This window comes from Meriones unguiculatus, chromosome 5 (assembly GCF_030254825.1).
Source record: "Meriones unguiculatus strain TT.TT164.6M chromosome 5, Bangor_MerUng_6.1, whole genome shotgun sequence".
NCBI lineage: Eukaryota > Metazoa > Chordata > Mammalia > Rodentia > Muridae > Meriones > Meriones unguiculatus.
In genome coordinates, this window is record NC_083353.1 from 109,983,442 (window position 1) to 110,001,266 (window position 17,825).

The 17,825-nt window shown below is 42.8% G+C and overlaps 1 protein-coding gene across 8 annotated transcripts in view; it reads right to left on the reverse strand.

Annotated features, from left to right (window-relative positions):
• Positions 1–436: 436 nt before the first annotated feature.
• Adipor2 (adiponectin receptor 2) overlaps positions 437–17,825 on the reverse strand; it is a 45,190-nt gene continuing 27,801 nt past the window's right edge. For 7 of the 8 annotated variants that reach the window (XM_060384039.1, XM_060384044.1, XM_060384041.1 and 4 more), the window contains 6 exons: positions 14,480–14,599; positions 10,452–10,623; positions 7,108–7,294; positions 6,681–6,868; positions 5,040–5,233; positions 437–3,234 (listed from right to left, as the gene is read on the reverse strand). In XM_060384039.1, coding sequence (XP_060240022.1) covers positions 3,106–3,234; positions 5,040–5,233; positions 6,681–6,868; positions 7,108–7,294; positions 10,452–10,623; positions 14,480–14,599 — 990 coding nt within the window. In that variant the 3' untranslated portion in view covers positions 437–3,105. Of the gene's footprint in view, positions 3,235–3,641; positions 3,731–5,039; positions 5,234–6,680; positions 6,869–7,107; positions 7,295–10,451; positions 10,624–14,479; positions 14,600–17,825 lie in introns of all 8 variants that reach the window. The other variant, XM_060384045.1, reaches the window with a different exon arrangement.

Consider the following 17,825-nt stretch of genomic DNA (forward strand, 5'->3'; position numbering starts at 1 on the left):
CTTCTTAATAGTTTTTGAGGGGGCTGAGCCAACAAGTACTTAGATTAGGGGTGGGGAAGTACCAGACAAGCTTGTATCTAGTAAGAAATGAAAATCCAACTAAAGCAGAGCATGCTCTTGAGTTTGAGCAACACCGTCCAGAGCCTTCTCGAGTGCAGGTGGCTCTGATAACACATGGACCTCGTGTGGGCTCCACTTAGCTCCCAGACCTTTATGGTCGTGTTAACCAGGTGTAGAAAGAGGGTTTTGTTTTGTTTTTTTTTTAACACAAGGTCTGTGTAGCCCAGGCTAGCGTTTAAACTCGTGATCCTCCTCAAGGCAAGCAAGCTTCTAAAAATTCCTTAAACTTCCTGACTAAATTTAGGGTGGTAAAGATAACCCAAAAGTGAGCTAAGTTTTTAAAAAAAGGAAAAAAAAAAAAAAAAACACAACAAAGTTCATCTTTCATTTGGCTCTTTTTATTAGAGAAATTGAGAAGACAGCAAGTAGGGAAATCCCATGGTGAATGGAACCATCACATAGATGCCCTTCTGGAACCACAACCTTCTATGATCCCCAAAAGTGTGCTTTGTGACTTCAGCAACTTATAAAGGGGAGAGGGAAAATACTGAAAAAGGCCACTATTCAATGATCAAAGAATGAAGGTGTACAGATTCCTAACCATCCTAGGGCCTAGGGCCAAAAAAAGAAAATGAGACATAAATGTGTGCGCAGAGCAAGCAAGCCTCAGACTGCTGAGAGTAAGGCATTCAGGTGCCAACCTGGTGAGTTCCTGGAGGCACCACAAGGTCAAGTGCACATGGAGGCTGTTGGTAGTGAGCTGCGCGGACAGACAGGGGCACACACATGCCCACACACCCCCCCCAGAAGGGAAGTTATTGACTACACACTGGTGGTGTGATTCTTCTCCCTACGAGTTTGTGCTATGTTGAACCAGATTCTCCCTGCTTTGGGAAGAGGGATGACTAGACCCAAAGACCTACTTCAGTAGGTGTCACGGGAAAGCATCTCAGCAGTCCCAAAGTACACAGGCAGGGAGTAAGCCTGGCTTCTGATATGTGCTGTTGCTACCACAGACCTAGGTGGGCTTCCCTCCAGGTGGACACTGTCCTGCCCAACAGCTTCTTGAGGGATTAACACTGTTAGTTCTGTCCGCCACAAGGCTGTTCATCCAGTTTTCTGTTTGGTGTACCTAGGGCAGTCACCCTATCGACAACCAAAATACTCCTAAACTCTTCTCAGGTTTTACAACGGACTCCTTCCTGGATCCCCAGCAGTAGCTGGAGATTTGAAGGTAAAGGAAGGACAATGGCCAAGAAAACCTAGTGAGTAAACAGAAGCTTCTCGCATCCCAGAGACGCCCGAGGGCCCGTTACGCTGCAGTAGCCACCAGCCCCAGGGTGTGACGCCTGCCTGATGCCCTGAAGACTTAAGTACTTGGTTTCTCACTTAGGAGCCAAGATCAGAATTCTCTAAGCCAGACCCAAGTCGTTCACTCCCTCTAAAACCTGTAACAAGATGCCCTGGGACACAGAAATTACTTCTAACTTCTAGCAGCCATTCAAAATTGTGGGCTTAATCCCATCAGGCTACCTGGCAATAACATGCCACTTCCTTTTAAAGTCCTTGCAGATGGCACTAAGCGAGTGCTAACAATGCCACAGCAGGTACTGCTGACGTTCTTATTCAAGGGGAGCGGAAGAGTCTGTTCTATCACTCCAAGCTTACCAAGACAGTGCACCAGAGAAAAAAACACCATCACTCCTAGTCCAATGGGATGGCTCTCCACACCTGCCTATATGACTTCAGGCGAGACCCATGAACATCCAAATCTCTCTAGTGGCTGGCGCCAAGCTAGGAGCTATGACGCCAAAGGGGGTGAGGGTAGGGGATGGGGCAGTTTTTTATTTCCCGGTGGAAGGACAGTTAGGGCAGTGATTCTCAATAGAGCAAAGTTTGCAGAATGGCTCAGAACTCCACAGAGAAGGTCTGGAAAATGGCCACACCTCTAGTCAGGTAAGAACTAACACCTGGTTATCCGGGACACCAGGGAAGAAGCAGACAGCCCTGTGCTAATGCTTGTAGAGGTCCTCCTCACCTCCATCACCGCCTTGTACTACATGTATGGTGGAACCAAGTGGCCCCACTCTTCAGAAAGGCTCATTACTAACTACATAACAGCCTTTCAAATTATCCCTTCTCTAGAGCCATTAGGACAACCTGTGCTGCGTCCACTGGGAAAGCACACACTACCTCCTTCTACTTCCCTCCCCCTCGGGGTGCCTCAGGGCTCGCAGTCTTGAGAGTGGCCAGAAAATCCCTGGCTAGAGCTGTACCCTGCCCCAGCAGGGTCCAAGGGTTACCGGCCTATGGAAGGCACCTTGGTGCACAAGACATCGTGCATTCTGGGGCTACCACTTCATCTTCCTTCTATCACTTTGTGCAAATTGAAACAGTGTGTGGTACTTGCGTGTTTCATCCTTTTTAAAAAAGTCTCCCTCCCTCCCTGCCCCTATGTTTTAAATGTTTATATAAATTCTTATTTAAACAGTAAATTAGAAATCTTATTTACATTAATTTCTTGGTTCTCCCAAAGGAGTGCCTAAAATTGCACTCCCACCCTTTTACTGATATAAATGCTCACCTAAATTGGTTTTGATTATTGTTTTAAGGAGCTCCAGTGGCACAATCAATTAGCGCATAGTACTCATGTGTATTACTGCGTTAAGGAGAGAGAAAGGGAGAAGAAAGAACCATCAACTAAACTGTTTCCCATCTTCTACAAATAAATACGGTCCCATCAGAAGCCAGTCTGTGAGGCAAGGGTCTTGCAGAGTTGCCCTCAATTGGTAGATCCCAAAGGGGAGTCAGGGATGAGCCATTTCTCCTTTTCTCCAAATCGATGCACTCCATCCTTTGAGGTATGATTTATTTTTGTTTTTCTCTTCTTAGTCTTGTACCCCATGGAGCCCTTGGGCCATCACAAGGCCCACGAGGCTGTCCAAGTTTTGGGGCTTCTCTGGCACTGGCACTGACAGCCAGCAAGGAGGCCTGTGGAAGCTGCAGGCCTGGTTCAGGGTCACAGTCCCTGGCTCCTGGAGAGTATCACAGTGCGTCCTCTTCAGCGCAGCCCCCACCAATCATGAAACGAAATTCCTGCAGGTTTGAGACGCCGTGGAAGTGAACGAAGGCACCAGCAACCACAAAGATGTGGAACAGCTGATGAGAGTGAAACTAGAGAGAGAAAAGAAACCAAGTGTTACAAAGCCTGCTACAGACAGCTAGGAAGGAACCCTGCTTCCCAGCTTGTACTGTCAGTGGAAATGCATTGATAGAATTCAAGTTTAAGGTGGGCACAAGAGCATTCAGTGGGAACCTCACATTCTCCTGAGACAAAAGCTAGATCTCCAAAGAAATACGGGTATTGCCACCAACATAGCGAACTTGGGGGCAAATTCTATGCAGGCCTTGCAGTTAGGCCGCCAAATCCCCAAGGACCCCTGACACCAGCAGCAGGGTATGATTCCCTGATACATTTAAGAAGTTACAACATTCTCTCATGGTTTCAAAATGAAATGCACAGTGATATTTACCAAGACACTGATTTTAGAAGTATAAAGAAGAAAGGTAAATTGGCTAACCTGAAGTTAAGAAGATGGAGTTCAGGATCACCTCCATTTACAGACAGCTAACTAGCCTTAAGAACATGGGTGGCCAACTCAGCATACAACTATGGGCAATGATGAGAAACAGAACCCTACAAGTCAGAGTTCACTTTAAGATCATTCCAAATGCATTATACTGTTGAAATGTTTCGGATCCTCTTTGGTTAGAAATGTCTATCTTTAGCTGGGCATGGTGGCACACTTTTAATCCCAGCACTCAGGGAAGCAGAGGGAGGCAGACTGATGTGAGTTCGAGGCTAGGCTGGTCTATAAAGCCAGGACAGCTAAGGCTACACAGAAAAATTGTCTCAAAAAAATAAAATGTCTATCTTTATGTTCTTTCCTTCCCTTCTCTTCCTTCATCTCTCAATATTAGCCACAATCTAGATATCTCCCTTTCCTTCCCTTCCTCCACCAGACATATAGAGACTTGGCCTCCTATCAATACCACTGGGTTTGGGTACCTAGAAGAACCAGCTAGCAAGATGATTTAACAGGTAAAAGCACTTCTTGCACAGGCCTGGCAACCTGAGTTCAGTCCCTGGAACCACTGTAGCAGAAGACAGCCTACTCCTGAAAGGTGTCCTCCGACCTCTACATGGCATGCTCATTCTAACACACATACTTCAAACATACAATAATAATAACTAAAATAATCAATAACACATACATACACACATACACACACACACACACACACACACACACACACACACCTTGGTATTTTTTTGTTGTTTGTTTTTCAAGACAGGGTTTCTCTGTGTAGGCCTGGCTGTCCTCAACTAGCTCTGTAGACACACTGGCCTCAAACTCAAGGATTTGCATGCCTCTGCCTCCAGAGTGCGGGGATCAAGGGTGTACACAACTACACCTGGTCTCATCCTTCTCTTCTTAAAAAAAAAAAAAAATGACCTCGGTAGAAGATTGTCCTTCTTTCATAGTGAGAGTCAGGACAGACAACATAAAACGACCTAACAGCCAGTAGTCTCTGTGTACTACAGTACAGCAAAAAGAGCACACACAACACTAAGCCCACTTGATTCCATTTCTGTGTTTACCACTTAATGCCCACTTGTTGGACAAGCTGTTGAGCCTTCCTAAGCCTTAGCTCCCTAATCTGTGAAGTTAAAACTGTGAAGTTAAAAGCTAGGACCAGCCTTGTGGGACTGACACAGCACTCACCACTGTCAGACACCAAGTGCTCCGTCACTATAATTATCCCCATGCTCAACTGTCCACAGAAACCAGACAACAAGGGCCAGAACCATGACTGGAACACAAACCTCTTACCTTTCAAACTTTTGATTACATCACTCCCAGTGTGCCACTGACCCGCTACCAGGAACATACCTTATCACCACTGACCACACTTACCCAGATGTCACATTTGCCAGGAAAGAAGCGTTCAGGAATGCGGGCCGCATAGAGGGCAGCTCCTGTGATATAGAGGCTAGCCATGAGCATTAGCCAGCCTATCTGCCCTATGGTGGCAGCCTTCAGGAAACCTTCTGAGATGACATAGTGCAAAGTAGGGATGATTCCACTCAGGCCTAAGCCCACAAACACTCCTAAGACATCAGAAGAACAGAAGAAAAAGAGAACACAGAAAAAGAAGTCAATATTACAACAAAGTTTTATTTACTTTGATCAACTTGAAATTTCAAAGAAAGGTCATTCTTGTTTTAAAGAAAGTCCTTCAAACTTTGAGACACCATTCATCACACAAGACAACACAGCTAGCTATGTTCTACTTACAGATAGAAGTCTCATGATAAGGCAGCCTGAGGGTTGGTCAGAAAGAACCACATTGCCAAGAGCAATGTTAGGAAGGAAAGGCACGGGGCACTGGTTTACACTTCCCTGAATGTAACCCTTTCACAGGCAGAGTACAACAGACTGTCATCTGGTGAGCTTTCCCCAAAGACTCTAGAGCTGGACCAGCATCGCCAGTAAGCTTCTGGCATGCCACAACACATATATGAACACACACAGGACACACACTCAGAAAACATGTGCAGCTAAATGAGAAGAGAAAATGGCACACTTAACTACATGAAAGTTGGGGACTAAAAAGACCCAAATAAAAACTAATTCACCCCTCTACTATCCTCCAAAGCACAGCTATATACTCTGTTCCTTTCCTCTGAATGCGAACAGAGGCTGCTGAAAGTGCTTTTCCCTCTGAGAGTCAAAGCCTCAGGACTTAACCTTCTACTGTTTATAAATAGTAGAATGCTCAGCACCGCTCAGCAAAGATGGTCTTAGCTCATGTACTCAAATAGGTTTAACACCATTGACCTAGTGAACAACCACAGAGCCCGTGTTGGCCATTGTTTATTTGCTCATGTGGACACCTCAAAAAGGAAGACAGCAGAATGCTACAGTGTCACCAACATGAGGTTAGTTCTGTTTCTAGCATTCTAAGTACATGCATATGAATCAGGGCTTGATTTTTATAACAAGAAGAAATACGGGTTGTAATATTGCTTGGGAGGCATTATTTTGGGGACAGAAAGCAGAAGACACAACTGCAGACACAGAATTTATAAAGATTTTGTCAGAATCACTCAGTACAGGCTACTGCTTTCAAAATTAAAGGCCGTGTTTTTCAAACTTCTGGTTCTGCAAATGCAACAATGTCACAGGACACTCAGAAGGCATTACCCAAATATCAAAGGTTATTGGAGCATAATTAGCATGAACTCAGACCTTATTTATCAAAGCAATTTAAATTAAAATCTAAAATACTAAATATGACACAAAATACATTAAGCTGAAAGAATACAGAAGTTACTATATTGCGTTATTTCCTCAAATAAACAAAATATATATGTGGCCAAAATATATGTGTGCCCTCCTCTTACCACTGCCCCTCAGCCCTGTGCAGTCCCACAACTGACCTCCGGGCGAACGACAAGCTCAGTGGTCACTGCCTCTCCGCACTGAAACCACAGCCCATGTGCAATGGCACGCCTTACGTGACAGGTGATTAACCGCACGTTCACATGCACTCACCTGCTCTGACCCCCCGGTACTGAGGGGTGGCAAACATGTCCCACTGGGAGACGATAATGGCTGCAATGCCCAGCACACAGATGACAATCAGGTAGATGAAGCAAGGTTGTGGGTTACAGTAGAAAGAATAATAAAGCCAAGGAACAAAACTTCCCATGATCAGAAGAGCAATACCAGAGTAATCCAATCTAGGATTGAAATTTAAAAGAACTCCATTTAATGCTAAAAATTATCATCCATTATAGGCTCCAATTAATCCCCCATGACTTATGACATCAGTAACAACTAAGAAGCAAACTGGGCTGTCTGCATCAATTAAAGGAAGACGCTCCCATGCAGTAGCATGGGAATCCTGCTGGCTCTGGCGGTTGTTCCTGTCCCACTAACCCTAAAGCACAGCTCCTAACAGGAAAACAGAAATACTTACTTAGAGAAGAGTCGGGAGACCCCTTCTGAGTGGCAGTAGACTGTGTGGAAGAGCCATGAAAATGAAAGGCAGAGAATGGCTCCCAAGAAGAACAACCCAAAGACTACTTTCTCTTGCAGAGGGGCCACAAAGGATATATTTGGGCGAAACATATAAAAGATCCCCAGGCACAGGAAGAATACACAACCTAGGAAAAGAATACAAGGAAAGGATAAAATGCACTCTGACAGAATGGTGTTGTGCACTCACTGTGTTTTCAGTTTTTCCTAGTAGCAATGATACCAAAACCATAAATTCTGTGAGAAAAAAAACTTAAAAACAACAATGTTTATCCAAGATTTTAGCTGGGGTCATATACAGTAATTGAGGATGTAATGAGTACTTGCCAGCACACGCAAAGCTCTGGGTTCTACCTTTAAGAACCACATAAACCAGGGATGGTGGCACATACCTTAATCTCAGCATTTGGGAGGAAGAAGCAGGAGGATTACAAGTTTAAGGCCAGGAATGAATCTAAAGTAGCCTGGGATATATAAGACCCTGTCTTAGAAAGAAAAAAAGAAGATGAGGAGGAGGAGGAAAAAGTAATTTTTCATTCATCTAAGGACCACTCCAAAAGGAAGCCAAAGAGTACAACTGCCTCTTGGATTTTAGCAGAGACTTGTACAGTGTTGACACACATGCTGTAGGTGCTTTCAGAGCTCTACTCTCCATCTGTTTACAGAAGCTGAAGAATCCTGCGCGGTCTCTGGTCCTCACTAGCTGACCCAGCACACTAGTGTGAGAAACTCCACACTAACCATTTGCCTTGTTTGAGAATGGGCCTCACTACTATGTAGTCCTGGCTGGCATGCAGCTCACTGCATAGACCAAACTCAAGACACCTGCCTGCTTCTGTCTCCTGAGGGCTGGGATTAAAGTTATCTTGCCAGCACAACAGGCTCATATCTAGTTTTTGTTGTCTGGTTTTTGTTTTTTAGTTTTGTGGACGTTTGTTTTTGTGCTAAAGATTGAACTCAAGCCCTCATAACATGCTAGGCAAGCACTCACCGCTGAGCAGTCCTCCTTGCTGTATTTTAAAATGATTTCTCTATTGTTATGTGTATGAGCATTTTACCTACACGTATGTCTGTGCAACATGTGTGTGGTGCCCACAGAGGCCAGAAAAGACACTGAATTGTCTTGTTGGAGTCACAGATGGTTTATCAGCTGCCATCTGAGTGTTGGGAATCCAACTTGAGTCCTCTGCAAGAACAGTAAGTGCTCTTAATCACAGAGGCATTTTTCTAGCCCCTTTTTGTTTTGTTTTTTAATTAACTAAGAGAAAAGTGCATGCACCATTTTACCAGGCCAATTTTTCCCACTTTTCCAGATACTTTCACTGAACTGCCCAAACACATTCTAACCTAAGCAGACCTTGAATTTATGATCCTCCTGCCTCAACCTCCCTTAGAGCTGTGCCACTAGGCCTGGCTGATACTCAGTTCTTAAACTTGTCTCCACAGTAAGATACCATGTTCTTGTTGCTTAGCAAAGGGCTAAGGGATGTATAGGCAGAAGCTGGTAAGTGATTCTACTTTAACATTTTAATTCATTCTAATCAGGTAATTTAAATTAAAAAATTATCTGACTTCAGAGATTGTCTCTGACATGAACTCAGTGGCTGGCTCTTTGACCACCGCCCCCTGAGGGGGAGCGCCAGGCCACAGAGGAAGACAATGCAGACAGTCCTAATGAGACCTGATAGGCTAGAATCAGATGGAAGGGAAGGAGGACCTTCCCTAACAGTGGACTTGGAGAGGGACATGGGAGGAGATGAGGGAGGGAGGGTGGGATAGGGGAGGGAATGAGGAGCTGGGATACAAAGCAAACAAAATATAATTAATGTAAAAAAAATAAAAATTTAATTTAAAAAAATGAAGAAAAAAAATACCCCCAAACAATGTCTACTTCCATCAGGGTATGCCACACATACTGAGTTCATCTATTCAGCAGCTGGTTGTTTACATAAATAATGCTGCTAAACCATCCATGCACATCTTATTGAATACTCAACAGAAGTAAAACACCCAGTGACTGTTAACTTTCTGACAAACTTCCTACTACACTGTTTTCACAGGTACTGGCCCACTTTTCATTTCTACCAGCAACACTAGCAACATTTCTCCATATTCCTGATTGAGATTTACTTTCCATTTTCTTGATCATAGCAATCCTGGAGGGAATAAAATGGTATCTCGTTGTATTTATCTTTCTACCTATCTTATATTTCCTAAATGACTGATAAAAATACACCTTTTCCAAGTACATGTTTGCCATCTATCTATATACATAACAGAAATATCTACAGAGAAGTTTTACCGCACCCCCACAAAAGGGTGGGCTGTTTATATTGGCTTATAAGAGTCCTATGGTAGACTAGGTATAATATGACCTGTAAATATTCTCTCGCTCTGTGGGTTATCTTTTTAGCTTTCTTGACAATATTCTGTCACATATACTTTTTAAATTTTGACAAATCCAATTTGTTCTTTCTTTGGATGCACACACTTTAGGTATCAATTCTAAGAAACTGTTACCTAATTTGGGTCACCGAGACTTAACATCTGTGTTTCTGCTTTTTTGCGGCTGAGACAGAATCTCACTACACAGCACAGGCTGACCTGACACTGACAATCACGTCTCACTTCCCAGGTGCCTGGGATCACACACATATGCTACCATGTCTCACCCTACTTCGGTCTTCTGTATATGGCTACCTCAGCTATACTGCTCCTTCTACTGAAAAGATTATCCTTTCTCCCACTGTATTCTTTAATGAAAAAAAATCATAGTTGAAAAATATCTATTTCATATTCTATTCATAGCAACTGAAATTTAACTGTAAATAACCTAAGTAAGACTGAAAAAAAATCTGCTTACTTTTTAATACATATTCCTCTCATTGCTTATTAAAATACCGTATACTTTATACAGCAATTCTCGCCTCTCCTTTGAGGCCACCATCCAAAGATTTAGGAAGAAGACAGGCATGAGGTGCACACCACCAACTGCAGGAACTGCTGAAAAGGAACTGAGGTCCAGACTAGCCTGAGATACATAGTAAGACCCTATCTCAAATCAAAACTCTGGGAGAGAAAAAGGTAAGTTGGTTGTAATAAAGTCACAGGACAAGTTAGGATTATTAAAGAGTGAAAAAATGAGAAATCATCACTGAAACTCTGAAGGGAGGGAGGTAAACTCAATCATATTTTTCAAGTCCTCACTCCCAATATATATGAAAATCAAAGAAACTAAAGTAAATCACTAATTTCATTATACCACTGACCACTGACATTACATACCTAGGAGATGTGTCCAAATGTTGCCCGTCTCCGTGTGTATTCTGAAAATACTCTTAAAACAGGCCCGGAAAGAAGGCATGGGAGGCCGGTGTCCGTGGAGAAGGAAATCATTATCCTTAAGCCAATCTGGTAGCACATCATGAGGGATCACTCGCCATCGCCCTTCCCAGACCTATAATCCATTGAAAAAAAAAAAAATCCATTGTTATTACACATATTCGGACGTCAGTTGTCATTTAGCAACACTGTTCCCAAACAACTTTTACCATAACATCTTATATTGTTTAAAAAAAATGACAAAAATGTATTTCTAAGTGGTAGGCTTTGTTAGGAATTAAGAAAGCATAAACAAACATACAAATTATGTCCTAAAAGCCTTTTGTTGTTGTTCCAGCTAAAAGAATGAAGAATTCAATGCCCCAGCTACACAGACCTTCATCATCAAAACAAGACGTTACCTAAGAAACATCAGTCATTAAACATGGTCATTTTAATGTTCATGTTCATACAAAAAATTTAGAATCAGTTTCATATGTTTTTCTAAAAGGTCTCCCCTCTTCTTTCTGCTACAAGAAAACTCCGGTGTTAAATGAAAAAGTCACAGAGTTTAAGAAATTTGGGTTGGGCTGAAGAGATGGCTTAGCCATTAAAGGCTGGGCTCACAACCATAAATATAAAAAATTTAGGGTCTCTGCTATTAACTAGTATGAGTTTAATCATTTTAAAAAATCTCCAAGGCTTACTTAGTTTCTTACCTATAAAATGAGGATAACAGTGAAAACCTAATGAATTCTAAGGTTCAAATAATTGGCATACAGATCTCATAGTCTACGTTGCTAGCATTCCCCCTGGGTTGGATGCACCTTTTTTTTTTAAACCTCCCTGGCAAAATAATCGCCTCTGCACAATCAGAACTGCACCCCACCCAACCTACTGAGGAAAGAAAGATCAGGACCTTTATACTGCCTCCTAAGAAAGTCTGTTCGCTGTACCCTATTTATTTTAACTCTACTGTCTCAGCCCACACCTCACACCTTGATGATCAACTTCACCCAGAATCCAGCAGTAAAGAAGTTTCCGCTACTGTGTCCCGCTGTGCTTCCATCTAATACACTATAAAGCTAAATCCCTGCCCTGCAACTGTCAATGCAGATGCTGAGACTTATGGGCAACCTTTGGGCAGAGTGCAGGGAATCTTAGGAAAGAAGTGGGAAACAGTAAGATCTGAAGAGGACAGGAACTCCACAAGGAGAGCAACAGAACCAAAAAATCTGAGCACAGGGGTCTTTCCTGAGATTGCTATTCCAACCAAGGACTATGCATGGAGATAACCTAAGACCCCTGCACAGATGTAGCCCATGGCAGTTCAGTATCCAAGTGGGTTCCATTGTAATAGGAACAGGGACTGTCTCTGACATGAACTGATTGGCCTGCTCTTTAATTACCTCCCCCTGAGGGGGAAGCAGCCTTACCAGGCCACAAAAGAAGACAATGCAGCCACTCCTGATGAGACCTAATTGACTAGGATCAGAAGGAAGGAAAAGAAGTCCTCCCCTATCAGTGGACTTGGGGAGGGGCATGCATGCAGAGGGTGGAGGAAGGGAGGGATTGGGATGGGAGGAGGGAAGGAACCACAAGGGGGATACAAAGTAAATAAAGTGTAATTAATAAAGAATTTTTTTAAAAAAGCTAAATCCAACTACAAATTATTAAGACTTGAAAGACTTCTCCCCACTATCCCTTGGGGGAGTCTTGGCACAAAGCAACCAGCTAAGCCACATAAACTGGGCTCTCCTCCCCATTACACAGAAAGATTGTCACTTGTCCACTACTGTGCCCCTTTCTTTCACTCCACAACCTCCTGTTCTCTGACCTCTTATTTCCTTACTGGAAACTATAAAGTGTTCCTCACTGTGACACTTCTATTCTCCCAAGGAAAGTTCCAATTTCAGAAGAGATGCAACCCTCCTATCTATTAAATCCGTCTTATCCCTTCCCTCACCCCCTTTTATCTCTTTTACACTCCAGTTCAAAATTCAGGGTCTATGCTCACTGAGCCTAACCTGGTCATTCTATAGACATTCTAAAGTAAAGTAAAATAAAATAAACCAAGATGACTCTCATCTTGAGTGTTTCCTGCTGGCACTTCAGTAGTCCCATGTAGCTATGGAAGGCTGCTTCCAAGACCTTCTGTGGACTGAACGTTCTGCAGGTGCCTAGGGCCTTCAAAGGGCACAGTGCAAGACCCAAGGATAGCTGTGCAGATGACAACCGACTTTTCTAAATATTTCATTCTTCTCTTAAAATTTTATTTTCCTCAAACAGGGTCTCACTACACTGCTTAAGATGGCTGTGAATTGATGGGCTAAATAAAGTGATCCTCCTGTCTCAGACTATCAAAAAGCTGGAATTAGATATAATAAAACTACCATGAGAGGGAAAGGAGACAACAATATTTTTTTAACACTAGCCACTTCCCTCTCAAGATATAGAAAAGAACTTATACCTGTATGTACACACATATATGAACACAAGGGTAGGAGAGGGAGGAAGACTTACAATGACTTGCATACCTAGTTGTGATGGTTAGTTTTGCTAGAATCACCAAGAGACTCTTATTGAGAGGTTAACTAGATCAGCTTGGCCTGTGAATGTTTGTGGAGGACTGTCTTGATTTTATTAACCAAGTTGATTACATAACTTGATTACATTAATTGAAAAGGCATGTCCCAAAATTGTAGGAGGTACCATTCCCTTGGGTTGGGTCCTGAACTGATAAGAGTAGAAAATGCAAGCTGAGCCCAGGCATGCATGAATTCATTCTCTCTTTCTTGACCATGGGTGTGTTTCAAGTGCCAGATGCCACGGCTCCCCAATTAATGATGAACTCTAATCTGGAATTGTGAGCTAAAATAAAACCCTTTCTCTCCTAAATTGTTTTGTCAGCGTATTTCATCACAGCAAAAGAAATGGAAGAACAAAAACTAGTACCAGAAGCAGGATCACTGCAATGAACCTGACAAAACAATTCTTGCTCCCTTTGAGTTAGTTTTTGTATGTTTTTACTGGAATGTGGAAGAGTTTAGAATCACAAGCTAGAAAATCCACTGAATGCTGTACACAAAACTTCGTAAGTTGTCCTTGTGACTGGAAAGAACGCGGAGAGAAATACAAATAGCAGAGGCTTGGTTTGTGAGCTCTCAGAGGGGAGCAAGGATTCTACCAAGAACTTGCAGAGTGGGAATCTGACCAAGAATCTGGCTTCCTTCTGCCCAGGTCCTGAGAACCTAAGTGAGGTTGATTTTCTTGTAATAATAAACTATAACTTAGAACTATGGCTAAAATAAAATCTTTCTGTCTTAGGTTGCTTTTTGTCAGGGTATTTCATAACAGCAATGAAACAAGCTAACAGATAAGCAGTTGCTTATCTGACTAAAAAGACCACCAGGTCTCTTTTGTTCTTCAACAAGGAACTTCAATTCTAGCTACCATTTGAAAAAGAAAAATCCTACAATGGAGGTTAGGGACTCAGACAATGAATCACAAAACCACTTAAGAGAAAAAAAAAAAAAGATACTAGCTGCACAAAAAATACTAAATGTACCTGAAATTTTTGAAGTTTCAACCTCAGCAGCTTTATTACCTGTAGAATCTCCAGAAATAGCAACAACACTGTCCACATTAAACAGAGCAGCTCTGGATATGAGGGTTGTTTTTTTTTTAATAGCTCTAGCACAATCACTCCAAATTATTTCATCCTGTCTTACCTAACCTACATTTATTCTTCCAACTTTTATCAGGAGAGATTTACATCCCAACTGGACATTCTGGTTATGTAACAACTTTTAACACTATGTTTTACGTGTGTGATGAACAAAGTTAAAGTCAGGAGAATTCTTTGTCCCCTTCTTGCCATGGATTTCTCCCTCAAGCAGCACAATAAGCAAAGGCCTGCCATCTTTTTTCAATGGCTGTTTGGGAAAGGCTGAATCGATAGCATGAAAAATCACAAGAAACTGTAATCTTACCTTACAAACGAATTCTTCCATTCTTTCCATTGCATGATGGGCTTGTAGGAGAGGAGACATGCCCATAAACCCTTCATCTTCCTGGGAATTGTCATCATTACACTCAAGTTCCTCGGAGCTCTGCAAAGACAGTAACAGTCAAAGATAGGACCAGTCAACATGCTTTTGCAAATGCAAAGGTTTTAAAGTCAAGCTCCAGTCAAGCATCAACAATACAGTGGGCAGTAAGTTCACTGTAAACCTATTAGTATTAAAAATGAAGTCAGATATGATAGTGCACATCCCAGAGGAGGCAGGCTGATCTCTATGAGTTTCAGGTCAGCCAGGGCTACATAGTGAGAGCCTGTCTCAAAAAAACCAGACCCAAGCCAAAATAAGACAAAACTACAAACAAGTCAAAAACACATTTCTCAATTCTAAGAGATAAACAACAGCCTACTATAACAGCATCCCTATGCTCACTTCACAATCTAGTCCTCAAATAGCTGTATTGGTTTCCTTTCGATTTTCCTTCCACGGGCCAGTCATAGTTGGATGACCTGAACTTGATCCCTGAAACCCACATAATGGTAGATGGAGAGCTCAAACTCCAAAGGTTGCATGCTGACCCCCACATGTATACCCTGGCACATGTGCCCCAACCCCTCCCACATCAAGCACTTACACAGATAATTTTAAATCACCTTTGACAAAGTTCAACATCCCCTTGTGATAAAGGCAAGGAGAAACTAGAAGCTGAGGTAGGATGATTATGAATCTCAGAACAACTAGACCCTGGGTTGAAAAAAAGGAAGAGGATGAGGAAGAAGAAAATTTCTACTTCCGCACCTCAATTTAGGGGCTCAGCAGACAGCTTATCAAGACCGACCTGGCTGCATGAGACCCTGTCAAACACTGAGAACACCACCAAACAAACAAAAAACATACAATTAAAATTATCAGGAAAGGAAAACATATATGCCATGATCCTCATCTAATGGAATTACTCTGAGTATGTAGTTCTGAAATTTCAGTCAAGACAAAAATAAAGGTGAAGGTACAATGGATCATGCCTACAATTCCAGCACACAAGAGACTGAGGCAAGATTTCTTCAAGTCCCAGGCCAGCCTGGGCCACACCCTGTTTCAAAACCCAAATACTACCCAACACACACACACACACACACACACACACACACACACACACACCACCAAATAGTTCCAACCTCCGTGAGGGGTTGAAAATGCATCAGTGGCCAAAATGGAAACACCTTGTGCAGATGTCAATTTTTTCAAGGAGTTTCACAGCAGAATAGAATACAGCTAGATAGGAATTACAGCAGGAAGGACTTACTTCCAAGCTGAGAACGGCAGAAGGTGGGTGCTCACAGGAACTAATAAAGCACAAGGCCTGGGAATGCACTGAGCTCACTGGAAACCAGCTTTTCTTTTTCTTTTCTTTCTCCCTACAAACCCTGAGGTTTTGTTGTCGTTTTATTTTGTTTGAGATAGGGTCTCATTATATGGCTCTGGCTGTCCTGGAACTATGTAGACCAGCTGGCCTCAAACTCACAACAGAGATGCCCCTACCTCTTCCTCCTGAGTACTGGGATTAAAGGTGTGGGGCACTACACCTGGCTGGAGCTTTTCTAAGAGGATAAACATAACCTTTCTACTACGATGAACAGCAAAGATGATAGAAATGGTCAAAGTAGGTTTACAGAACTGGAATGAAAGAAGCAGAGGTCTTGGCTAGTGATTTCTGACCTCTCAGTTTTAAATCAGATAAGGAGAATGCATAGAGTACGGATGCTTGAAAAGAATGAAAAAGGTGCTGCTGTGGTATGAATGAGAAACACCGCCCATAGGCTCCAGTAGATGAATATATGATTCCCCACTGGTGAATTTTGGGAGGTTTAAGGGCTGCAGCCTTGATGTAGAAAGTATGTCACTAGGGATGAGCTCTGAGAGCTAAAGCCTTTCAATTCACTCTTCTACCTAGGATAAAGGATGTACACTCTCAGCATCCTGTTCATACCACCATGCCTACTACCTGCTGCCATGCCTTCCTGTCATGGAACTGTAAGCACAAATTAACTAACTTCCTTCTATAAGATGCTTTAGTCATGGTATTTTATCAAAACAACAGAAAGGTAATTAATACAGATGCTGAAAGCACTGGTGAATATGATGATAGGGTCTCCCAGATTCAGACCAAAGAGACAGATTCAGAAAGGAATGGCCCAGGGCCCTGGCTCAATCTTCAGAATAGGCTCCTAGCCCTAATCTATCCTTAAAAATAAAAAAAGTCATTATTTTAGATATATAATTGTTTGTCTGTGTGTATGAATGTGCACCTTATGCATGCCTACTGCCAGCCAAGATCAGGTGTTGAACCCCCCCCTCCCCCGGGACTGGAGTTACAAACCATTTGTAAGCCACCATATGAATGCTGGGAAGTGAGTTCAGGTTCTCTGCAAGAGAAGTGTTCTTAACCACTGAGCCAACTCTCCAGCCCCACCAAAATTCATCCTTATAAACCATGGTCTATGTGTGTATTCCCTTCTCTTGTTATACATGTAATGATTGGCGGAGCCCAGAAAGACTGGCAGGTGGTACAACAAATAGGGCAGCTCCCTGAGAGATTCCAAGGCAGTTGACAGAGCAGCAGTTTGGAAGGCATAGGGAAGTTCCCAGTACAGAAACAGGCTTCTCCGAGAGGCTAAGGGATTCAGCTGTGGCCCCAGCAGCAGCACAATCTAACTGCTAACCGGCTGCTTTAGAAGTAAGTCTTTTAAGCAGAAATTGGATCTCAGTTTTCTAACTTATCCAACAGTAATGGCTGAGCCCAGGTTGTGAGGTCATTCTAAAGACTGAGTCCAAAACTGTTGTGTCTGTAGGAAAATGCTCCATGAAAGCGTAGTTTCTCCTTGTCCCCCTCCGCTGCTTTGGCCCTTCCTGATCATCCAGCCCGTTTGGCAGGGCATCAACTAGTGTGGTGCCCACCTCTCCTGCCGCCTGAGCTTGAACTGCTCCAGTGCCCCCTGACGCTTAAGGAGTGATAATGTTCACACAGCACATTTATGAGAAATCTTTTTTCAATTTTTTGTAATGCAGTCTTATCACACTGTAGGCTCAAGCTCTCCTGTTGCTGTGTAGCCCAGGCTGGCTTTAAACTTGCTGCACTCCCTCTGGCTCAAGTTCCTCAGTGCTGGTATTACAAGAATGGGTGGGTAACTATGCCTAACAGACTTTTTTTGTTGTTGTTTGTTTGGTTTGGTTTGGTTTGGTTTTGGTGTGTATGTGTGTATGAGAGAGAGAAAGAGAATGAGACTATGCCACAGTCATGTGTAGAGGGCAGGGGTCA